Source organism: Coenobita brevimanus, chromosome 105, assembly GCF_032717465.1.
Source record: "Coenobita brevimanus isolate Jiangsu-jjx chromosome 105, ASM3271746v2, whole genome shotgun sequence".
NCBI lineage: Eukaryota > Metazoa > Arthropoda > Malacostraca > Decapoda > Coenobitidae > Coenobita > Coenobita brevimanus.
The window spans coordinates 26184458-26210458 of record NC_137058.1 but is presented as its reverse complement, the minus strand read 5'-3'; the positions used below and the strand labels follow the sequence as shown (position 1 = coordinate 26210458).

Sequence of the window (26001 nt, the reverse complement as noted above, 5' to 3'; positions counted from 1 at the left end):
ATAAAGATTTGGCCTATACAGTAGATCCTCGCTATAATGGACCCAGGTATAGCAGATACGGTACTGGATTTAACAGGCATTACAAAGGCCACCGAATTTCACCTAGCCATAGTGAACAATGTCCGTTAAAGGAGTCACAACACGTGTTTCCTACCCTTTTTACTCCAACCTGACCTGAATTTATCCTCTCCCCATCACGATTGCTGAGTTGTAATAACAGGCTGTAATACTGTAATAGTGGTAGGTGGGGACGCTCACCATCCACTCATTCAATGTAGTACTGCTCTCGGGTGGTTCACAGTCAGATAAGGTTGGGGCTGCAACTATTACACCAGGGTTGTGATGACTGGTGATAATGGGATTCAAATGAAAAAAGGCTGTAATTTTTGTAATAATTTTATTCAATATCATATTAATACATAAATGAACAAGGTAACTCCTCCATCTACAGTTGCACATGAAATGCAATTCATTACAAAACAATTAAGACTGATGAGCATTATATATATACTGATTTAAGTTCCCAAGCTTTCAACCAGCAAGGGATATCGTTATTATTACAATGCTCATATAGGATCCCGTGTTACTTATACGATGTTAAAATGATTTTAATTACAGTATTTTTAACCCCAACACCTTGATGTATTTTTTTATATCAGTATTTTTCTTGACTACCAATTTTATTCAGCTTGAGAGACTTTTCGAGCAGGAGGAGTCAGATAGGGCCTTCATTAACCCCTTCAGAAAGTTAGATAAAGCCTTCAATAACTCCTTTAGTTCAAAGTCATCCTTGAGTTGAATAAAACTGCCTTATAGTTGCAAGAAACACTAAAAAAGACATCATCAAAAGAGGCTAAGAAATTCCACCATCCTCGAGCATATCCCAATCTTGTCAGCTGCTAAAAATGCCCCTTGAACAGAAACCGGATTAAAAGTGTAATAATAGACTTGATTTGTGCAAACTGTTGGTCATATTCTCGTGGCACTTAGAGACTGTGTAGCACATCTTCCTTATCAGTTAATTTCTACAGGCAGTTTGTTAGTAATCTCTAGTATGTGGTGGCATTTGACAGGTATGGGAAGGTGGTGGAAGAAAATATGGGAATAAAGCTCAACTCTTACTTCATCTGCTTGCTTCCACCTCCTTCCCAATTTCTTGTACATTACTTACCATTTTCCTGTATGTAATTTACACTTTAAGACTGAAGAAACATTTACCTATCTATCTATCATCTTACCTCTCATATATTGATGGAAGAAAGGAAGAGGTGCTATAATATCCTATGCCAAGAAGAATATGGCTGAAATTGATAGGTAAGTTAGGGTAATCTAGTAGTAGGGATAACTGACATATCAGTTAACTGAATTTTAAGATATTTATGTTGGCTTCTGAGGCTTTGTAACACCTCTTTCATACCAGTTCTGCATACAGCAAGTTACCATTTTCTTCATTGTCATTCCTCTGCCGTGCTGATACTGAAAAACTGTTATTTTTTATTTGTTCATATTTTTTTTACAGTACACTTTTACTCTCCCATCAGTGGTGTATGGGCCCAGGGTGAGACTACTCAGTCCAGACATTTATAGCAAGAATGATCAGTTGCTTAACCCCAAGTTGTAGTATATGAGCAATAAAACCCAAGCATCCTTGACTTTAAATCCTATTGGGCCACAACCAGTTGGGGCATCTAAATCCACTACACCATTAAGTATCTATTTCTTGGTTATATGATTACCACCCAACACAGCAGAAAATAATTGTTAGCACTATACGGTGTCTCATAACCCAGAAAATCATTCATTAAGCTGGGTGGGAATCAAATAACCAACAAATGGATGCCTGGTGATCTAGTGGGTAAAGGACCTCCAACTGGATTTGGTTAATAAAAATTTCAGTCCAAGAGTTGGTTGGGGTTTACTGCTCACATAACTTCAGTCTGGGGAACGCAACTGCTCACTCTTGCTTTTAATTATTTGGACCAAATAGTCTAGCCTCAAGTCCTTACACTCCTGATGGGGCAATAAAGGAGTAGATGACAGGTACAGCAAAATAATAATCAGGAAAGGGATGTAAGAAAGCCTCTTGAAGTCATTAAGAATAAAGACCTACAAGACTGAATATTACTGAGGCATCTAGAAGGCATTTTTGTATTCATGAAAAAAAAAAAAAAAAAAAAAAAAAAAAAAAAAAAAGGCTGATGTACCATTTTATTTCAATTTTGATATTTTGTACACAAGAAATTGCAGTACACAGCCTTACATATAAACACAAATGATGTTTAACAATATAGGAGCATAACTTTAAAATAAGTTAATATAAATATTTTTTATTCCGTGACTAATGGTAGACAAAAAAATATGTTTTCTATGAACACAGCAGCAGCCTCATGTTATAAATACCACGATGGGGAAAAAAATACATATGGTACTGCATATATGTAAGATTATAAAAGGAAAACCCTATTAATTTTCCAGTACTCAAATATCATTTTTACACAGGCTGCTCTGTTCCAACTCCAAAATTATTCTTGCATCACTTGTCACTAGTATCAATGTGTTCCAAATAGATAAAACTGAATAATTACACCCACACTTTTAAATTCAAACAAAGCCGAAGTTCTTTGTTTTAATGGCCAACAGCAGCTTGGATCGTAGAATTGCCCGTGTAGAGTACAGAGGGATGTACAGACGACTAATACATGTGTTGGCTGTGGGGAGGTGTGAGTCATCTGCGGGTCGGATGGTGACTGATGGCATTGGTTGAAACCCTTCCTCTGATGCAGGCAAAGCTGGGGATCCTGTCCAGAAGTACACCTGCAAACCAGGAAACTTCATTATATTTCACCTTTTAGATGTACAGTAATAATTATCACCATCACTACCGTTAAATATACAGTACATGGATGGGGTTGTAATGGAGGAGCAAGGGAGGGCAGTGGATGTGGGGGTGGCTCTAATGAATGAGGGTGAGATTTGGAAGATTCTGGTGTTGCTGTTTGCTGATGATACAGTATTTCTGGGTGAAGATGAATGGGAGTTGCAAGGTTGGTGAATGAATTTAGGACAGTGTGTAGGAAGACTAATCTGAGAGTTAATGTAAACAAGAGTAAAGCTATGGTGTTTGAGAGGAATAAAGTCACAGAATGCACAGTGAGGTTGGATGGTGATGATATGGAGAATGTGAGTGCATTCAAGTACTTGGGTTGTGTGATGAGTAAGGATGGAACGTTGGGGGATGAAGTGCTTGAAAGGGTACAGCAGGGAAGGAAGGTTGTTGGTTCACTGAAAGCAGTGATGAGAAATGGGGAGGTGAGTATGGAAGTTAAGAAGTCACTGCATGATGGTACTGTGATCCCTACCCTGACGTATGGAAGCAAGGCATGGACCTTGCAAGAGGGGAACAAGTCAAGAGTGAGAGCAGTGGAAATGAGTTACTTGAGAGGAGCATGTGGAGTGACATGGAGGGACAGGTTGACAAATGAAGAATTGAGAGAACGTTGTGGGGTGGATGTGGATGTGGTTGAGAAGATTAGGAGAAATACACTGAGGTGGTTTGGACATGTGGGGAGAATGGAGAATGAAAGACTGACTAAGAGGGTGTATGTAGGTGAGGTGGAGGGAGGGAGAGGGAGGGGAAGACTGAGGATGAGGTGAAGGGATGGAGTTGAGAGGTATATGAGAGAGGGGAGGTAGTTGGGGGGAGGGTAGTCAAATGGTGGGTGACAGAGTGACTTGGAGGCGTTTTGTCTGCGGCCACCCTTTGCGGGATTAGGGCGTCGGACTATAGATAGATCGATGGACTACCATTATTATCCTGACCCAGTTTCCGACCAATGGATGGGCTGGGGTAGAATTCAGAAATGAGGAAAGCACTTAATGGGGAAAACTATCAACAGTATACCCAGTAAAATCAACTACACAATCATTCACACATCAATTAACTCCCAAGAATTCGGACTCCACCTTACAAGCCTAACCATCTGGACATACTGTATAATCCTGCAGAAAGTGACATCAGTGGACTAGGGCACTAGAAAATATGTAAAGGTACATTGCCCTTTACCTGCTAACCTTGGAAACTAAGGCTCCCAAGTTAGACAAATAAGGATATTCCAGACTTTGAGATTCAAAGCAGTACATATACTGTAGTACAGTATTTATACCAACAAAGCATAAGAAGTTAACTTCTTCACTACAAAAATGCCCTTTTTTACACTATCCTTGTCAATTCTGTGTGTGTGTGTGTGTGTGTGTTTATTAAATCTGGGAAAGACATTTTATAGCTGAAAGGATAAGAGAAGGCAACAACCTCCAGTTCAAAAAGTCTACCCAAAGCTGAATAAAATAAACTGTGGATGGTGGTAATAATATAAAATTCAATCAAATGGTCTAAAGAGGTTAAACTAAGGAACTAAAACTAACACAACTCTGGCTTATTACATACCAGATCCTGCTTTTCCTGATTTGTCATTTTCTCCACAATGGACCACAGCCAGCGCTTGAATTTGTTGAGGCGGTCATTGGTCTCAGCACTCTCATCGTTGAAGGAGGTGTAGGAGATGAGGGTGGCCACATTGATGTCACCCACACCATTTAGTAACAGCCGCAGGTCCTCTGCCGTTAGTGAGTCAAGTGACCCACCAGGAATGACATCAAATACTCCATCTCGTATGTTCTGACAAAAAGGAAGAGTGCTAAATGAGAATTTTGTCCATTGTCATCATCACCATCCTCCTCTCACCAACATCATCATCATCATCATCACCTCTCATCTAAGGACAGGGAGAAGTAGGATCTAGACACAAGTAATTGAAAAGTAAATAATGTCAACAGAAAACCCAGTGAAATAAGTCTGACAATCAGACACCATTCAAGCCCCGGAAATCTGGCTCTATATCACAAGCCTAATTATCTGTAAATAACTTATCTGCAATCATTATGGATGCTCTTTGCTTAATGATACACCTGCCAGAAAAGTCAATCCATTCACTGTACCAGCCCTTGTTATGTGATACGTTGAACATACAGTACTTCATTCAACAGATACGATCCCTTGTAAATTCCCCAGCCTCATCAACTTCCATATTTCTCTTTTTCATACACACTAATGTAACACTAACTTAATTTACCTGTAATGTCTTCTCCTGCGATTTTACCATGCGGTATTCAGCATACTTGCGGACATAGTCATACACATTGCTTGTTGTTACTTCTACACTGCGTCCACCACTGATCAGCTCTACATTGGTACCACCTTCCTCTGGTATCACATCAATACTGTGGAATGAGTACAATTCAGCTGACCATTTGAAGCATGGACGCCTCACAATACTGTACATCAGAACAACAAAATAACAACAATAGCTATCATTATTATTATCCTAATCCACTTTTCCATTTACAGTACATGGAGATTCACTGCATGACTTTTTTACACTTGGGACATAAGAAACAAAAGGAAGCCCTGACGACAATTCATGCCCCAGGCAATCAACTAAATGTCTTAATAACGGCTCATGTTACTTAATAGTGTACTGAGGTTATGTCATGAATTAAATTAATCTGTTCTTATAAACAGAGGATTCAAATACATACTAATGTTAAATACAGCATACTCTGCCAATGGCAGTTCCTGATATGCCATATCCATGGACATAATGCTAAGCAGTAAATTTTTCCCTATTATTCTCTGAATGAAGCAGCTTCCAACTGTACACAGTTTGTGGAAATATGAAGTGGATGTTCTGTGTTAACTTGCCTATAAAAGCACTTAGTATTACAGTCAGTCTAGGATGAGTTTTGGTGAAATACTTCTTTATGTAATATAAGTCTGAGACATGCTTTTCATTCAGAAGTTATTTATTAAAAAAAAAAAAAAAATGACCTCACAACAATTATATGAGGGCATTATGAACAAATTTAAGTGAAAACTAGATGTTAAATCACCAACACTTTAACAATACCGGTAACTTCAAACAAAGACTACCTGTATCATCGATAATGTACAAATACAGCACAATACCTGAATGTTAAGTCTAGAGCCTTGAATACATCTGTGCCTGTGTCCTTGTTTTCAGCATCCAACACAAGCTTGCGTAGACTCTCGTACATCACTGGGTCAAAGAACGCCAGGTCATGGAATCGGATAGGTCGACCCAGGATGTACTTCAAGACGTGACGATTTAAATAGATTGGGCACAATTCATTTTGTAACAAACACAGTCCAAGTAGTCTGTGGAGAGAAGAAAATAATTAAGTTCAACAGTGACAAAAATATTTCATAAAACACTCACATTACTTCTTGGGCACTGCTCATAAACTCTGTCACAAATGCATACATTTAGTGTAATGAAACTTCCATCCATTATTTGTATCCATGTAAAACTAAAAAAAAAATTCTACTTCCAACAGTAACACTGGTTCAGTCAGGGACAGAAGGTGGTCTTCTATTCCACTGCATCTACTTCACAATTAGGGCATGTCTCACCTTCCTTCCTGATACACCACATCAAAAGAGAATCACCTAAAGCAGAGAAACACACCCAGCCTCTCTCAGCTTGGGACTACAGTACTACCCAGCAGAGGCAACAGAGGTAAAAGGAGACCAAGGACGAGATGAAGAGATGGGATGTGGGGGCATAGGGTGTCTGTTGGCAGACAGGGTGACATGGAGGTAATTCATCTGTTGCCACCCCTTCCAAAAATGAGGCATTTAGTCCACTCATTCATTCATCATATAATCCAGTGTTGCCCCATGAGGAGTGTAGGAGCCTGGGACTAGGCAACTTGGTCCTGACATTTAAGATAAAGAGTAATGAGCCTTACTCACCCCTGAGTGGCATTATGTGAGCAACAGACCCCAACCATCCCTTGGATGAAACCTGCCCTGGCTCAGTCTGACTGGAGTCCCTTAATTACCCACTAAACCACCAAGTGCCATAATCTGGTTATATGGTTACCACCCAGCATGGCCAAAGGTTTCTTGGTGTACAGGAAACCACTTGGCTTGTCACTCAGTGCAGAGTCACCCACAGACAGAAGGAAAAGGAAAGAAAGACAGAATAGGAGGGAATGAAGGAAGAGAGGAAAAGGCAGGCACCTGAGAGCAGCATTACACTGAGTGAGAGGATGGTGAGCACCCCCAACTACCACCATGAGGTATACAATGATAGACAAAACAACAAATGGTTAGACAGATGGAAACAAGAAGTGAAATTACTAGACAACCTTTCATGCAAAAAGCACAATAAACATCATCATTTACCTGCCAACATTTCGGAAAGCATTTATCCTTTCAAGGGTTGGTCGTCCCTGTCTTGGAGAGTAGAAGCCTCTCTTGCCTGGCTGGTAGAACAATGGCGCACTGGCATCCTCAGGTTCATCTCCACCCTCATCAGTGTCTAAAGCAACAAAAATTGAGTTGTCATCATCATCCTCATGACTTTTTGTCCAACTTAAAGATGACATAAGGTAAGATCCACAAAACAAGAGAAAGAAACAGTATGAAGGAAAAAACTATCAACAACATACCCAATGAAGTATCAGACAATCATTCACGTTCCTACAATCCTAGCTCTAAGTCACAGGCTTAATCAACAACATATACTGTGTGTGTGTGTGTGTGTGTGTGTGTGTGTATACATATACATATATATATATATATATATATATATATATACACACTCGACCCTCAATTTGGCGGACCCCTATTTCCTGGATTTCGGATTTCCCGGACACGGGCTGAGGCTGGAAAATTTTATCAAATGCCAGACAAATACCCGTACAAGTCCGGGATTCTCAACAAAAGTCCGGCCATTATTCTCACATATAAAACTATAAGCAGTCTGCTGTACAACACAGTATAATTTTAGCAAGGTTTTGACTCAATAAAGGCCATTTGTAACACACACAAGGAATTATTTTCATTTATGAAACGCATCTTGGCCACCAACCTGCTTGACACCACCAGCTCCTAACTTGTGGCAATATCCCATTTGCCTCTTATCTTTCTCAAATGCCACTATAAATAGTTTATTGCATAACACAGTACAGTTTAAGGAAGGCTTGGACACAATAATATTCATAGGTAATAAAAAAATATTTTCTTACGGACAAAGTCAATGGGATCCAATCGTACTCACTCAGCTCACCCGACTCGATGTGACTAAATACCCGAATTGGCACTTTTCACTGGAAAATATTTTAATTTTTTTTGCCACAGTAGCTCATACACACCTAATTATCTGAAATCTACTTAAAAATTTTTACTTAATACTGTATAACTTAATTTAAAAATTAGGTTTCAGGGCTAAAATGCACGAAAGTTAGCAGATATTTCCCCTTCAGATCGTCAGCACATCTTGACAGACTTGTTTTGCATAATTATCCGGTATTTATTTTGAGTACAAAAAATATGTATCTGAATTGTAAATCGATAATTATTCAAAACAAAAGTCCGTCAAGGTGAGTTGTTAGGCTAGGGGCAAAACACTTCTGCTAATTTTAATAAATTTTCACTCTGAATCCTGATTTTCTATTAATAATTAAATTAAGCACAAACTTTTGACTGAATTTCAAATAATTAGGTGTGCAAACCTATATGGTGATTAAGATTAAAATATTTTCCAATTAAAATTGAAGATTCTGTCCACGGTCAAGATCATATTTGATGATTGTTTGTATCTCAATCAGCTGATTAGTGATTGGCCAATGTTAGCAGATATTTCCCCTTCAGATCATCAGGGCGCCTTCACAGACTTCTGTTTTGCATAAATATTTACTTTGAGTACAAAAAAATGTATCTGCATTGTAAATCGATATTTATCACAAAACAAAAGTCCGTTATGGTGAGTTGTTAGGCTAGAGGCAAAACACTTACGCTAACTTTAAGCAGTTTTCGCTCTGAATCCTGATTTTCTATTAGAGTAATAATTCAATTAAGCACAAAATTTTGACTGTAATTTCAAATAATTAGGTGTGCAAACCTATATGGTGATAAAGATTAAAATATTTTCCGATTAAAATTGCTGATTCGGTCCAAGATTGCATGTTTGTATCTCAGGCAGCTGATAAGTGGTTGGCTGACCTTGTGGTGGCATGGTGCTCCATGCCTTGCTCATTTTCCTCTTTATCCTCAGCTTTCTGATCTTCTATCATACTCTCCACATTCTTGTCAACAACTGTCTAAACAATCATTCTTAGGGTTGTAGCTAGCAAAATACAGCTATTGTGTCAGTTTATTATTATTGTTATTGCGTCAGTGTTATTATTTTATGTACTGTGTATGTTAGTTATGTTGGTATAGGTAGACTACATTCCAGAATGCTCTAGATTATCAGAATAATTGCCAAACAATATTGTAGAATTCTGACAAAGTATGGTAATAGTCCGCGGAATGGTATTTGGGACCAGACTTTTGCCATTCCCGGACTGGTCTAACCCCCTTTTAGTCCGGCAAATCGAGGGTCGAGTGCATATATATATATATATATATATATATATATACACACACACACACACATAAAAAGTACAATTGTGGGAGCTTCAGGATCCTTTCATTAACCCCCTGATGGTGGTTCATGTCTGAGGACATGTGGTCGACAGGTGCCAGTTCACGTCTAAGGACATTTTCATATTTCATGGACATGTTTCAACTTAAAAGTGCGCCAAACTCACTGAAAGTGGTGTAGCGGCCTCTCTCATGCGCCTGAGGGTGCAGGAGCTGGGAGAGGCTAGCCTAGGACAGAGTTGGGGTGGGGGACCACCCAGGTCACCTGAAGTATGGGGGAGAGGCAGGAAAGGACAGAATAGGGTGGGAGAGAGGAACCTGGAGGGGAAGAGTACATGTGTACTGACTGAGGTCAGCCACCCACACAAAAGTAGAGATATACACATTTGTGGAGAAAAAAAAAAATAATAATAAAAATAAAAATAAATAATGCCTGGTTGTGGGAAGGAGATACGGTGCAGGGGGCCCAGCAGCAGGGAGTAAATTGTCCTGGCATGGCGTGGTGGGAGAGGGTGGTGGGATGCAGCATGCTGTGTGGTGTTCTGTGCCTATGTTATTCACTAAAGTCTATGGGAGCAAAGCACCCTGTGCCCAAAAATCATTAGTGAGCGACAGACACGGCCACTCCTAAAGATGGTCCCATATTTAAAAATATATCAACAACCTGGAGGGGTTAACACTGATACTTACCTTGGTGTGATGGTGAGTACTCTGGTGTGTGGTCTCTGCCCTGTGCCAGTATGAGGTCAACAGCTTCATCAACTCTCTGCCGTAATGCATCCTCACTTGCCGACAACAGCAGAAGTTGAGCAGTTGTCAGCTCCAGCAGCATTCCGGTGATCTTACTGGCTAGTGACTGTGCAAGAGAAATAAATGTATAGTACTATGTCCATCATCATCACCACTGCCACCCTGAATTTTTTCCCATCTAAGCTTTTACCAAATTCATAAAATATAGCTAAACCAAACAGTTATATTCATCATAATTCCCTAAAAAACAACTTCCTAGCTAACTATACTGGTTATATGCTTAAACCTTTTATCTGAATAGGGATGAGATGCCCCCAATTTTAGACAATTATTTCTAAAGGAAGTGACAAAATTTATATCTGGCCTCCATATACTGTTCCTGACAGCACTCTGCAATGTGCCACGCAGGCTGAGCAATACTAATAACCAGAGACATTCCATAAGCATACATCAGAATTAATGTGCTTCCCTTCTACTTTGCTTTGTAAGTTTAAGCATTCAGCCAACATACAACTGTCACCTACCGGCCTGAGACTCTGAACTTTAGGGTAGAGTGCTTCCCCCAGCTGGAGCATGTTGGAGGGCAGATGCTCATTACTGGTACCCTCTCCAGTCATGTAGAATGGCCGGGCATCTACAGAGAGTGTTTTACGTGACTCTCTTCTCTGCAGGGGACGAGAGGATGACGAGGCACCTTGTCGACGATCACGGTCCCGGCCTTTGTACTGACCATATAAGCTGTACCTCACCACTGACAACCCAACCTGAAAGTAGAGACAGGAAATTATTTGTTAAGACAGTTTCACAGATCTCTGAGGGAAACAAACATTCATATTTTATATACAGCACTATACACTGTACATACAGAATTCCATGGCAACTAATACACTGCAGATCCCAAGTCCACCAATTCATAGTAGCAACTGTATGAAAAACCTGCAATATTCTGGAACACATCCATGCTTGACAATAAGGACTGCCTGTGTATGAAGATAAACCTGTTCACTTTAATCTACACTAAAACTGCCAGCATCAATCTTGAATGATGCATGGTGAAAAGAGTAATACAAGAATATAATGCTTGTCACAAAGAAATGGAAAGAATGTTGAGCTACAGTACTAGCACATTCAGCCACTGAGCTATGTGAAATACCTGTAAACTGCAAAAAGACAAAAATCTCCACCATGTTTAGTGGATGATCTACATGCATCTTACCTGGCACGGTTCCAAACTGGGCAATTTTTCACCCGATAAGAGAGCTTCAGCAATAGCAGTATAGAAGGACCTGGCCACTCCCGACCCTTCCCCTGGCTCGTCCCTGAATGTCACCTTTACACGGTTGACGGCCAGGGGTGGATTTGACTGTGTGCCTCGCCGGTGGTAGTTGTTGTACTGGGTGTTGAGTTCCTTGAATGTCTGAGTGATTAACTGCCCTCTCTCACGGTCAATCTGAAAGTTGGATACAGAGTTACTAGCAACACATCAGGTTTACTAATCTGTTAGGGAATCAATCAAAATACTGCACTAATGGCTGACAACATCACAGTTTTATTACAATTCTTATGACCTTACATTTCTTCCCGTGTATGGATGGTATCATAATGAAGTATAAAACCTTAGATGGGGAAAAAAAAAAAAAAAAAAAAAAAAAAATCTGGATGATGGTGACAGGACAAAGAAGAAAAGAAAAAGCTGACAAAATGTTTTCTTACAGCAAAGTTTAATTTTAAAAAGGCAGCTTGTTCTATGGTCTGCATTTAAATATCCCCCAAACATGACAACTTGTATTAAGTTCACATAAACTGACCTTGGTGAGATTCAGATCCCGCTGTTGACAGTTTCGTAGCTTCTCCATCTCTCTCCTAAATTTGGCTTCCTTGACGGGGAAACCACCAAGTTGGGCAATAATGGATCCTGGTTCAGCACCCACATCATCGATAAATACCCGGCCAAACAGTTCTAGGGTCAATCTCCAACGTCCCAGCAACAGGTCTTGAGACACTCCATTCCTTAATAACGCTGGCCTGAAAAATAAGTATTCAGTAACACAACAGTAATAAAAAACTTTAATGTTATTACAGCCAAGCCATTTAGAAGAATATTTTGATTTGTATATACTGCCCAAACAGCGATCCAGTAAAGGGTTTGATATTCAGAAATTTAAATTCAACTGGTACACACACAGGCTAGTTCAGACACACATCCTGTCTCAGTGTTGGCTACTAAATCTTGTTAATTATAGAAGGATTACTCAGCAATACTCCTCAGCTTGAAGAAGATGCTTTGGATTTTATTCAAACCTACAGTATATTGTGCCCTCAAGTAACGTATGAAAATGTCTGTATCATGTATCAAATAAGCCAGAACTATAAATGGCAATCTGTTATACACTAATCTGCATTTATTGTTTCATCATCATCATCATCATCACTATCCGGACCTCCTTTCCCACCCTAGGGCAAGAGTGAGTAATAACGTTCAGACAGCCTAAGTTTGCTCAGTTCGGTGGGCCATGCTTCCATTCACTCATCTTTCAAGCCCACAAAATCCTGGCTCCATCAGATAAGTCCCTCCAAATTTCACCAGATTCTGTAGCTTCACATACACCTGAGTCAATCCAAACACTGTCATATTAAAATGGGGTACCAAATCCCTGGTTATGCACTTCTCTGCACAAAAATCATCTAGCCAGCTCAGTCCCTTGCCAGTCTCTTAGCATCACCAACTACCATACCTCTCTTCCTCACACACTCATCCCCCACATCCCTCCACCTTCTTCTTGGCCTACCTCACCTCCTCCCTCCTGCAAATTCGCTCAGATATACCTTTTTCACCATTCTATTGTCATCCATTCTCTCCATATGACCAAAGCATCTCAGTACACTGTCTTCGATTCTGGTGTGTCTGTCTTCCACGTACTGTACAGTATCTCGTTCCTCCATAAACAGCAGACAGTGTCATTCCTTCTCATTTTTTGTTGTGAGCTTCATACTGTTATCACATAAAAATGGTTCATGTATGGGCACGGACACACTTGTCCCCAGACATGTGATCGTCAAGAGGAAACGAGGCTCAGGGGTCCGTCCAACGTTCAGACTTGAATACTGAAGCAGCTCTAACCCGGTCATTCATTTTATCTTGTCGATCACATGTTTGGGGGAAAGTATGTCTGGGTCCTAACACGTTCCGCTGCCACAGCTGACAGAGGAGTGTCAGTGAACCTTTGCTCATGGCCATACATCCTCAGGCTGAAGGGGTTATGGCCTTTCAAGATTAATTTTTGTTTACTAACTTCATCTGGTCGTGTGTGGTGTCAATGGTGACATTGGCAGAGACATCGTGTGGCGCATGTAGTCCAACCTCCGATGTCCTGCTGGTGCGACCCTCCAGCGGCACCACCAGCAGGTCTGCACCACTGCGAGACCCAAGGTTACCTGACCCAGGGTACCCTGGGCTGGTGCCAGAACCACCCAACCCAGATGAACCTCCACCCTTTGGTAAAAAAATAAAATATATATATTAACTGTCAATAAAAGTAGTTAGAAGTACAGACATGCACTATCAAATACATTGTGGCTGTAAAATTGTACCTTACACACAATATACAATACATCACATGACACAATCATATCATATTTATAAAGGCTCAAGCACGTTTGCATGCATTGGCCCTGGTCACTTAACGTCGGCTTTCCACGCTGCTTGATATCTGGAAGTCTCCCTGTTCGGTCCCCTATCCCAAAGGTCACAACTGTAATTCTTCCATCTAAACAACTTGTGGTAATGAGAAAACAGGACAACCTGTTTCACTTACCTCTGGCTTAAATGCAGAGGTTACAGGTGATGATCCCACTCTGACAATGACACTCTTGATGCTGGCTCTGGTGGGTGTGGAGTCAGTGGTGTAGGCAGAACCCACACCACCCCCGTGGTCACTCAAGCCATCACTCACACTGCTGCTGCTGCGTCTTGGTGACACAATGATGGGTGCCCTCTCCTGTGATGTCTCACCATTATCCTCACTCACATCATCGTCCTGAGTATTAAAAAAAAAAAAGGTCATATTTTAGAACGTTTAAATGTTTAAACCCTTTTGTTACTGGACGATGCAAGCTACATCCAACCGCAGGCGAGTACTCAGGATATGAGCCCCCTCAGCCTTGCCCGAGTGCTGGGAGAATCCCTCATTTCCGCACTCATGGTACCTCTTAAACATTTTATCCTCACACCCTTAGTTTTGCTTCAATCTCCATGATTTTTTTTTCCCTTGTCTCTATCTATCTATCTATCTATCTATAGCCAGACGCCCTAATCCCACAAAGGGTGGCCGCAGACAAAACGCCTCCAAGTCACTTTGTCCCCCACCAATTGACTACCCTCCCCCAACTCACTCCTCCCTCCCTCATATACCTCTCAACTCCATCCCTCCACCTCATCCTTGGTCTGCCCCTCCCTCTCCCTCCCTCCACCTCACCTACATACACCCTCTTAGTCAGTCTTTCATTCCCCATTCTCCCCACATGTCCAAACCACCTCAGTGTATTTCTCCTAATCTTTTCAATCACATCCACATCTACCCCACAACGTTCCTTCACTTCTTCATTCGTCAACCTGTCCCTCCACGTCACTCCACATGCTCCTCTCAAGTAACTCATTTCCACTGCTCTCACTCTTGACTTGTTCCCCTCTTGCAAGGTCCACGCCTCGCTTCCATACGTTAGGGTAGGGATCACAATACCATCATGCAGTGACTTTTTAACTTCCATACTCACCTCCCTATTTCTCATCACGGCTTTCAGTGTACCAACAACCTTTCTTCCCTGCTGTACCCTTTCACGTACTTCATCCCCCAAAGTTCCATCCTTACTCATCACACTACCCAAGTACTTGAATGCACTCACATTCTCCATATCCTCACCATCCAACCTCACTGCACACTCTGTGACTTCATTCCTCTCAAACACCATAACTTTACTTTTGTTTACATTAACTTTCAGCTTCCTCCTCCTAATCTTGTAATCTTGAATAATTGTACTTGCTTCTGGTACTGATAAAAACGTTTGGCGAATATAAATTATACTCTAAGTTATGATGTTTTTTCTTTCCTTCTTGTTTTCTCATAGAAATATATGTTTTATGGTAATTGTTACTGAGAAAGAGTTTTAGGAAATTTCATTAGCTACATTTTCGTATATAAACATTTACTGTAGGACAATTCGGGATTCTTTATGTACCGCAAAAGGAAATTATCTTACAATTGTGTTGCAGTGCCTGAGCAGTGTTTTGTTAAATTATTTTTTCCCCCTGCCTTTATTTATGTCTCTATCTGCCTCATTTTTTATTCATGTAATTTTGAATAGTTGTACTTGCTTATGGTGTTAATAAAAACGTTTGGCGAATATAAATTATGCACTACAGTATTTTACGTTTTTTTTTTCCCTTTTTGTTTCCTCACAGAAATATATGTTTTATGGCAATTGTTACTGAAAAAGAGTTTTAGGAAATTTCATTAGCTACATTTTAGTATACAAACATTTACTGTAGGACAATTCAGGTCAGTTTTACGTACAGTACCTCAAAAGGAAATTATCTTACGATCGCGCACAGTGCGGAAGCAGTGTTTCGCACAGCCAAAGGTGTTGCTAAATTATTCCCCTGTCTTTATTTATGCCTCTATCTGCCTGATTTTTTATTCACGTAATCTTGAATATTTGTACTTGCTTATGGTGTTGATAAAAATGTTCGGCGAATATAAATTGTGCTAATTTACGATGTTTTTTCTTTCCGTCAAGGGACGATTTTGTTGGACACAGCTTGTGTCGTCCAGTAATGAGCGAGTGGGATTAGGTTTGACACAGCCTGCGTCGTCCAATAACAAGCAGGTGACTTTTGCACCGCTACCCTAAGTAACGAAAGGGTTAATACTGTAAGGTATCTTCTTGTATATTTACAATGAAAATTAATACTGTACATTCATGGTAGTCCGTGTATGATGTGCTAATCAAGTATACCCATCTAGTAAACATAGGGCAACTGTCTGGATTCAATCATATAAAATGAAAAATTACAAAGTTTTATATCAATGACCTACACTTCCTGATCTCTTTAATCTATAAAGGTACAATATTAGCAAAAGCTTGCCAACAATCTTTAGCCCGCATCATGTCCTGCCTTCTATTTTCTCATTCTTCCCTAAACTCAAAACTTATCCTTCCTTCTGCTCTTTTGCTATATGCATCATATTTCTATCATATCGTATCACTTATAAAGGCTCCAACATGCTTACATGCATTGGCCTTGATCACCTTATGGCTGCTCTCCACACTGCTCGATCTCTGGCAGCCTCCCTATTCAGTTCCTTGTACCTGAGGTCAGACTATGACCTTGTTCCAAGTCTGTTTCGGTCTGCCTCTCGCATCCCTACCCTCGATGTTCACACTTCTCACTTTCCATACCCAAATGTCATCCTCCATCCTCTCCACATACCCAATCATCTCAATCTACCCCTCCTCATTACAACAACAATACACTTCAGTCCATCTTCCTCTCAACTCTTCATCATATACATAGCCCTCCCAGACCTCACATTCAAGGACGCACTACATATCCATCTAATTGTTGTCACTTCTGTACATTTGAGTTTACAAATATCCTCTTCCTCTACTGCCAGGCCTCACTACCATACAGTATTAAACCCCTATAACATGCTGCACAAAAAGATCCCTTAGCATATAGGGAAAGCTCTTTGAATGTCTGGAGAGGCAACAGCTCCCTGAACATCCTCTAACCACTCCTTACCTTGGTGACAGAGCTAACTCTAGCCCCACCTTCAGCATGTAACATGTCCCCCAAATAACAAAACTCTTCCACACTCACAAGACTCACCAGCAAGACCAATCCTTTCACACCTGACAATCTCTTCATGTTCTCCCCACCACACTGCACACAAGAAATTAGCATTACCTTGCTGTCTAATTCTAATACCACTACATCTGCACAAGATGGAGCTACTTCCCACACCCTTGTGGCAAACCGCACATGACCACTCTCCCTCTGCTTTGACAATACACAATAATTCTCAAAGCAACCTTTTTCACTATCACAATTGGTAAGGAAACATTGGCAAACTTTTTATCATGATAACACATTTCATTCATACACGAAGTTAATAATGCTAATGACACTTTACCTTTATATCTCGCATGTGTCCAGTGGAATAAACTGACAAATCTGTGGGCTGGTTGTCTGCTGCGCGAGATGCCGACCCCAACATGTGTGCATAAGACTGCTGCTGGGTGGGAGGGTATGGCCCAACCATGTGTAGGTTCTCTAATACACCCAGGCGGTATAGAGGCATGTCAAGAGGAGTTCTAGTGCCGTGACCTGTGCATAAAAAATTAAGTCCATTATCAGCATCACCCTGACCCTTTTTTTTCATGTAAAGAGGCAGTGAAGTAAGGTATAGAAATCAAGGAGAGAAAGTACCAACATGGGACAACTATCAACAGTATGGCTAGTGAAATGAACTACTGTACATATTCATTAACCATTCAATCCCCTGGAATCCTGTCTTTACCTTACAGGCCTGAACATGTACACTTTTAATCTCTATTATTTCTTAATAAAAAACATTCATATATACCTGCCCAAGAGTCAATCATTCAACTATCAAGTTAGGCAAACCCATGTCATGTGTTCCATTATACAAACTTCATACAACCAACTCATTCCCATTAATTCTCACCTCATTAACTTCAACATCTTGCTTTCTCAAACACTCAATTACCTTACCCATCCACCTTCATAGCCTACATACCCCTTCTTACCTTAGAACTCACATATATATCTTTTATCGGCAAAGGAGAAGGTCACCTTCACATGGTGGCACCAATATGACTAGGTAGTGATGCCCATTTATACAAAATGTCCCTCACTTCCCTCACTATCCCTTGAAAGAAGGATGGTGAACTGCAGAGAGGCAACTTAAGCCTGCAATGCACTGTATTAACTGTCACATGAACCTAGGGTTGCAAATACTACTACCACCTGTCTCAAAAGTGACTTCCCTAGTGATTTTTACCTGAATTATATGTATGAGCACGAGGGATGCCAAACAACTCTTCTCTGCGAGCATTTGGCTGGAGTAGGTGAGGCTTATCTGCTAGTGGCAACACCTCTTGTATACTGCTACTGAACACATCTGCACTCACTGACCCTAGGCAAAGTGTTGACTGAGATCTCTGCAAAAATAAAACACAAAGTTAGGTTACCTTGTAGAGCAACTTACATCTTTATATGCACAATGATGATAACAACACAACTGATACACTACTTATGCTTCTTGTTGTTATTATTATCACTGTTGTTGTTTGGTAACCAGAGTGGCTCTGGAAAGAAAGGTGGTTGGTGGTACGAGGGCCCTGATACTAAAACGGGGGTCTGTAAGTATATGTATCTTGATAACAGTCTTGAAGATGTGGAATAAGGAAGTCTGTTGAAAAAAAAGTGCTCTGATGTTATATAAATAACTTAGAGAGTATTTACCTGGAAGAATGAGTGTTTCCTGCCACGAGAGTTTGACAAGTTTGAATCCTCATCAGCAGACTCACTATCACCGGCAGAAGGTGTGATGGAAGGTAGATCATCCATGTCATCCTCGTTTTCATTCTCATCACGCTCCCAGGAGAACCCAGTGCACTCTGCCCCTCCTGAATCTATGTGAGCGCTGCTCTCACTCTCACAACACCGCAGGTAACTTATTAGTGCATCAAACACATATGCTGTGAAAAGGCACAAAATACACTATTAAAATTTCTTGTTACATCACCTTCTTGATGTTCTGTGCATAACTTTCACAGTTAAAAGGCTTCAGGAAACTTATTAATGCACTGTAAAAAAAAAAAAAAAAAGTTGAAAAAAATATATAATTACAGAATATATGAATTAAGATCTTGTTGTATGCCACCTATCTTTCAGTTTATTTTGATGCTATCATCCTCATCCCCCAGACCATTTCTCTACCTATGCCCACAGTAAATTATAATAATATTGCCTACTAAAAGATCATTGTTACCAATAAAGCTGGTCTGCCTGTTTCTCTCACGTCACAGCACCAGCAGTATTGGAAGTTGTGATTTTTCTGGAATACATCCCTGGCATATAACAAGGACTGCTTTTGTTTACTATTCTAAATCATACTCTGATGACATAAAAACTTTACTATTAGTACAAAAAAAGGAATTTAAGATTCACTTACACCATTCAATAGTTCTTCACTCATATTTAACATTCTCCACAATCTATCCATAACCTTACTATCTGTATATGTGTATGGCTAGGTATTAAATCTCGAAAGAGGTAGCCCTGAACAAACTCACTCCATGCAGTGTTAAACTTCTCATGTTTTCTCTAAACCCTTTCACATTTTTATCCATATTCATCCTAAATTTTCACACCTTTTTTCAAAATAGTTTTATGGTTTTTAAAGCTGGCATTAATCTTCCACTGAAATCCATCATTCATCTACTGTCTATTTCTCTTTTCTCTTTACCAGCCTGGTTAAGTACATCATCATCATGATTTTTATATTCTCACCTATGATGGAATGGGGTGGAATCCAGAAACAAGGAGAAAGTATGAAATTGTGAGAACTAACAGCTGCATGATCAATGAAATGGCCCAGCAATCATTCATGTACAATTCAGGCCTCTGGAATCTTAGCACCATAATCATGTGAGTGAATGACACCTACGTACCATATAACAAAGACCATATGGCACTATAACCTATATCATGTGCTTCTCCATATATAATCCATCCAACTCATCTGGTCTCATCAGCTTCTGTACCCTGCTTTCTCACACTTAATTAACCATATCCATCCACTGTCTTCTTAGCCTAACACATCTTTCATCTTCAATTTTACTCACATATACCCTTTACACCATGTTATCTATATCCATTCCCTCCTCACCCCTCTATACTGGCAGACACAGTACAGTAAAAACAAACATGTGCCTCACCTATATGTTTAAGAGAGCCAACATCAATGTCAGGCAATGTATCACAGTGTTCGTTTTTATGGGCCCTAAGAAGAGACACAACATAGGAAAGGGTATCTCTTCTTGCATTCTGTGGGTCAGCAGTGGTTGTGGATGGCCGGGTGCCGCGCCGTGCGCTCTGGTACCTCGACAAAGGTCCAGTCAACGGGTCCCTGATGAACGGCATCCCAGTGCGGCCAGCAGTGCGTTCACGTGGCCGACTGGCAGGCAGGCCTGAGGGCGTGGAGGAGGTGCATGCACTCCCACCAACACTGTTACCCTCTATTAGCTGATTTAATTCCCTCCCAAACCTGAAAAACAACATTACATAAGGAAGCCATTCTCATCTCTCAAAAATATTCCACTTTATAAAGGATGTACCTTGCAATGGTAACTACTTCTTCTTAAAGTATCTTTGTTTACTTTTTTTTAGCAACTTTATGAGAGCCTCTAGATCACAACAGTTTTCCTTAAGAAAAGGTTTGCATTTAGTTCAGTCCACATTTAATGATGGTTTCCAAAATCATCATGAGCTGTATAGTACAACACCAATTCAATACTGTATGACAGTCTCTTATTTTATTCTGGTTTATGCCACATAACTGCATACAGTTTCACAGAGAGATCTCTAACAAAAGAGTTACATGGCTGAATGACTACGGTATTAGTTACATACCTAAGTTGAGCTTCTGTTGAATCCATAAGACTTAATAACCAGTCCCAAGTTGGCTGAAGACGTGCATCCACCTGCTTAAGAAGAGCTGCAATGATGCTGGCATTAAGTGATATTTGTGTGGTGGTGTTATTGCCCCCATTACTACCAGGGATGCCACCACCACCACCACCACCACCACCTGTCCTGGAACTAAGCCCACCATCCCTCACAACATCACACGCCAGGCTAAGCAAAGAACTCATCTGTCTCACTACAATTGTGAATGCTCTGGCTAGTGTGTTATTTGTGGTGGCCAAGCTGACTGGTTCATGGGATGACGGGGTAACAGAGGAACTAGACGTTGGTCCATGCCTCAGTGATGTGGGGTCAATGTATATCAAACCACTGGATGTTGTACTTGAGGAGCCGGTAGCCGCAGGTCCACCGGTAGTTCCTCCCGACCGAGAGCTGGTGTCACGAGGGTTCCGCACAGCCCATTGTAAGTTGTGCGGGGCAATGTTTCGTGCTGTTGATGATGTATTGCCTCGCCTTTCCAACTGTTCATCAGTAAAGAGCTCCCCAGAATCAAACTCATCTGTTTCAGCTGCTTCACTTTCATCATCTTCATCCTCTCCTGGTGATGATTCTCCAGAGTCATCTTCGCCATCACTACCAGCAGTGGCTCCAGTTTGAACTGATCTTTGTGCTGAGGTGTTGTCAACAGCTGACTGGTTATCATCACTATCACTGTCTGACTCTGCCAAAAGGTCCAATTCCATGTCTGACTCTCCTGCCTCCACCTCAGCCCCAGCATCAGCATCCTGCTCTGATCTATCATTTGGTTCATCCCTCTCACTGGATGCCTCTTGGTCCTGATCATCCACTGGTGGCTGAAGGATGTGGTCAGGTCGGGAACGTCGTGTGCGTGCCCCTGGGGTGGGACCCGGCCGGGATATGCTGGGAGCCACCTCATCCTCACCACCCTCCTCCACTTCCTCCCCACCACCACCACCACCACTCAGCCCACCAACAACTCTATTATTGCTGGCGCTGTTGCTGGAAGTGGATGGCTGCTCACTGCTGACTCCACCATATCTATGATGATACCTCTGTAGTGGCTCCACCTCAAACATCTCCTGAGAAACATTTTGAAAAATTTAATATCACCATCATCATCACAGCAATTTTCCCACCTATGACTGGGGTAAGGTACAATCCAGAAAACAAGAAAAAACCACAGAAGAAGAATTATCACCAGTAAGCCAAGTGAAGTGGTCCTAACACTCATTCACATGTCTTTTAACCCCATAATCCTGGATCCACCTAACAGACCAAACCATCTGTACATGTATTCTTGGTAAGTTTCTTAACAGATTCATTTCACATATACCTAAGAGACAGTCAATTTGTCTACCTCCAATTAAAAACGGGTGCCAAAACCTTATCACAGGCTCCTCTGTACTGTATGCAATTTATCCACAAGATTCAATTCCCTGTCAATTAAACAGCTTCATCAAACTCCACGATTCACTTTCTCAAACTGTATCATTCAATCAATGAATCAAATGATGCCATACTTCCTCTTGATGGAATTCCTATACCAAGGTTGGTCATGGTAGCTATAGTTGATGTTTTCCATGGACTGGAAGCTGCACCAAGTGCCATAACCTGCAAACTGCTTCCCACCAGATGCTGACGACAGCAATAAGACTTGTAACAATAGGAGATTCTCAGCCTAAACATTGTTTTGATGTACTTGTGGCTGAATGTTTCATACTTAAGAGGGATGACTGTGTGGCCAGCTACCACTCTTAAAGCCACATTTCACTCTCATAGTAATGCCATCCACAGTCAATGTACAGTGCTATCAAAATGCTTGTGCTTACTTTGCACCCGTGATTGGCATCAACATGCGTAGACGACAGAGGGAATGGAGCGGTGGGCTTGACGTAGTTGAGACGTACTGGCAGCATAAGGGCATCAGCAGCATCACACAACTCTGTCACTGCTACTGGAATCAGTGATTCAAACACCTGCAAACAAAATTTTCAATGCTTAGGAATATCTATCTATCTATCTATTGCCAGACGCCTCAATCCCGTTTGGGGTGGCCACAAACAAATCGCCTCCAAGTCGCCCTGTCCCCCGCCATTTCACTGCCCTGCTCCCAACTCACACCCCCCTCTCTCATATACCTCTCCACCCCATCCCTCCATCTCATCCTCGGCCTCCCCCTCCCTCTTCCCCCCTCCACCTCACTCACATACACTCTCTTCGTCAGTCTTTCACCCTCCATCCTCTCCACATGGCCAAACCACCTCAGTGTGTTCCTCATAACGCTTCCTATCACATCCACATCCACACCACAACGCTCCTTTATATCCTCATTCGTCAGCCTATCACTCCACGTGACTCCACAGACTCCTCGTAAATAACTCATTTCCACTGCTCTCACTCTTGACTTGTGTCCTTCCAACAATGTCCAAGCTTCACTTCCGTACGTTAGAGTTGGTATCACAATACTGTCATGTAGTAACTTTTTCACTTCCATGCTCACTTCCCTGTTTCTTATCATTGCTTTCAAGGAACCAGCAACCTTTCTTCCCTGCTGTACCCTTTCAAGCACTTCACCCTCCAAACCTCCATCCTTACTCATCACACTACCCAAATACTTAAACGTACTCACATTTTCCAATTCCTCACCATCTAACCTCGCTGTACATTCACTAACTTCACCTCTCTCAAAGACCATCACTTTACTCTTCCCTACATTCACCTTTAGGTTCCGTTTCTTACACACTCTCTCAAACTCATCCACCAAGCCTTGCAGCTCCCCTTCGTCTTCACTCAACAACACAGTATCATCTGCAAACAACAGTACAGGGAGTTTCCAAACACTATCCTCTCTCACCAGGGCCACTCCAACATATGCCAGTACCAAATGAAAGTCCAGGAATCTGATCTAAATATTGATTTTAAAATAAACTATTAACTATATTGGGCAATACATTTCATTACCAGGTGATACTCATAACCGGCTAAGGGAAAACTCTTGCCATTCTTGAAAGAAATGTTTACCATGCATTACGAGGATATATAAAAGATTACCTTTATGCATTTAGCCAGTGGTTGTGTATAGGAGCTGCCAGGTTTCTTTTTGCTTACATTGGGTATCATTTCTATTGCTAAGATGACAAAGATACGAACAACAGATGCCATGAATCTGCGAGCCACCTGATGAAAGAAATTTGCCTTGAGTTAATGGAATTACAAAATAAATGGAAACTTCTAATAACACCAGGAACTGTGAATACAGTGTTCATGAGAAACATGAGGTATGAAGTTTCATTTACGACAAAAAAAGAAAGCTATCATACACTGGCACACAGCATTGCTGTCCACATATAAATGAGAATAAATATTAATTCAGTGAAAGTTTACAAACTGTAAAAAAATATTAACAATTTTGGTGCCATTTTAATCATAAATCAATTAAAGCTTTGGGAAAAAAAAATCTATGACAATAAATGGATTTGCTACACTATACTGGACTTACATTTTCAGCTTCTTGTTTTCTGCCAGGAATGGAATCATTATGAAGTTCCCTGATAAGTGTATTAATAAGGGCTGTCACCATGGTATCTGCTATCATCTTGCGCTCATCATCATCACTATTTATCAGCTGCTTTAGTTTGAGGTTACGATGCTCCACCTTTAAAAACACATACGTAAGGTCATCATTATTAATTTTCCTTTTGGACACAGTTTTTGAATTAAGTTCACAGTAATTTATGGCAAAATGCCTTTAAATATTCCACAGCTACTTACAAAGCAGATCTGCCAGTTCCTCCAGTTTACAGTACCATACCAAATGCATGAAAAAAATGTGACGTTACATGGAGAACTGTTTATAATCTACAATAATTTTCAACATTCAACAATAAAAAACAATCACTTCCATTATTAACACTTAGCACAGTATCAGCTTAACATAAATAAATACACATGGGGTTTACCTGAGTTGCCAACTTAACAAGGAGACAATATGTGAATTTATCAAGGTGAGTGGTATGACCCTGATATTGCATAAAGTTAATTTCATCGGTCGAGGCGCTGGATGGTGGAGTTTCCTCCTTGTGCCCTGTCATTATCATGGCCCTCACAGCAGCCCAGTCATTCAGCAAACGCTCCAAGGCCCGACGGCTGAACTTGGGAGGCTCCAGGTCATGATCCGGAACTTCCATGTTTACATCTGATAGTGTGTTCTTGCGTGTTGATGAGGTAGACCGACTCCTATTGGATACACAAGAAAACATTTTTTTTTTTTTTCTCACATGATGTGCAGAAGAGGGAAATAAAAAAAAAAGAGATAAAATACAGTACCCTGCCATGCACTCGTGCCATGGGAGTCCCCCCCCGACCAACTTACCAACCATGAAATTAACAGTGAAACAATGATGCATGTCACTGAGGTAAAGTTTGCCCAATACCCAGTACATGGCATAGGCCCTCCTGTATGGTAGCCAGGGCTACCTAAGCCTAGTTATAATCAATTTCCAATGTCACTAACTAAGGAAAAACTGCCACTTTTCACCACATTATTTAATTTTCGACATCAAAGTCGGTCTACTAAACTCCGTTCATTTTATGTGCCCTCTGTGTCACTAAAAGGGAGGGAGAAATTATAACAACATTATTTTAGTCACTGCTACAAGGAAGAGAGGCTGTATTATAGTCAAAGAAAATAAAGAAATGGTGGGCGGAGTCTACCATCTCGGTTTGGGGACGGTTATCATTCTTTCCTTCCTTAAATATTGATATGCTTTATTTTACATCCATTTCATGTATGTGTCATTCAAAACAAAAATAAACAGTGTTATGAGAAACATATAACGATTCTTTATTAAGAAATATTAGCACGACACGGCTGAAGATCGTACATTAGGATTATAAACAATAACAAACTCACGTGTGTCTACTGCCCCGCTGGACCCGCTGTACAAAGATCATGGAAAACCGTTACAAAAAAAAATGGACAGTGCCTAGA

General features: G+C 40.8%; 1 protein-coding gene across 1 annotated transcript in view; it reads right to left on the bottom strand.

The window, feature by feature from the left end:
- Nucleotides 1–2142: 2142 nt before the first annotated feature.
- Nucleotides 2143–26001, bottom strand: part of hyd (E3 ubiquitin-protein ligase hyd) — a 47479-nt gene continuing 23620 nt past the window's right edge. The window contains exons 17-36 of the mRNA XM_080285313.1: nucleotides 24971–25247; nucleotides 24511–24666; nucleotides 24063–24188; nucleotides 22841–22987; nucleotides 20976–22090; nucleotides 20282–20610; nucleotides 18804–19039; nucleotides 18340–18499; nucleotides 17449–17642; nucleotides 14074–14295; nucleotides 13552–13751; nucleotides 12067–12283; nucleotides 11475–11708; nucleotides 10783–11022; nucleotides 10199–10364; nucleotides 7265–7400; nucleotides 6023–6232; nucleotides 5130–5277; nucleotides 4445–4675; nucleotides 2143–2814 (exon numbers count right to left, since the gene is read on the bottom strand). Of these exons, the coding sequence (XP_080141439.1) occupies nucleotides 2602–2814; nucleotides 4445–4675; nucleotides 5130–5277; nucleotides 6023–6232; nucleotides 7265–7400; nucleotides 10199–10364; nucleotides 10783–11022; nucleotides 11475–11708; nucleotides 12067–12283; nucleotides 13552–13751; nucleotides 14074–14295; nucleotides 17449–17642; nucleotides 18340–18499; nucleotides 18804–19039; nucleotides 20282–20610; nucleotides 20976–22090; nucleotides 22841–22987; nucleotides 24063–24188; nucleotides 24511–24666; nucleotides 24971–25247 (4957 nt within the window). The 3' untranslated portion in view covers nucleotides 2143–2601. The remainder of the gene's footprint in view (nucleotides 2815–4444; nucleotides 4676–5129; nucleotides 5278–6022; nucleotides 6233–7264; nucleotides 7401–10198; nucleotides 10365–10782; nucleotides 11023–11474; nucleotides 11709–12066; nucleotides 12284–13551; nucleotides 13752–14073; nucleotides 14296–17448; nucleotides 17643–18339; nucleotides 18500–18803; nucleotides 19040–20281; nucleotides 20611–20975; nucleotides 22091–22840; nucleotides 22988–24062; nucleotides 24189–24510; nucleotides 24667–24970; nucleotides 25248–26001) is intronic.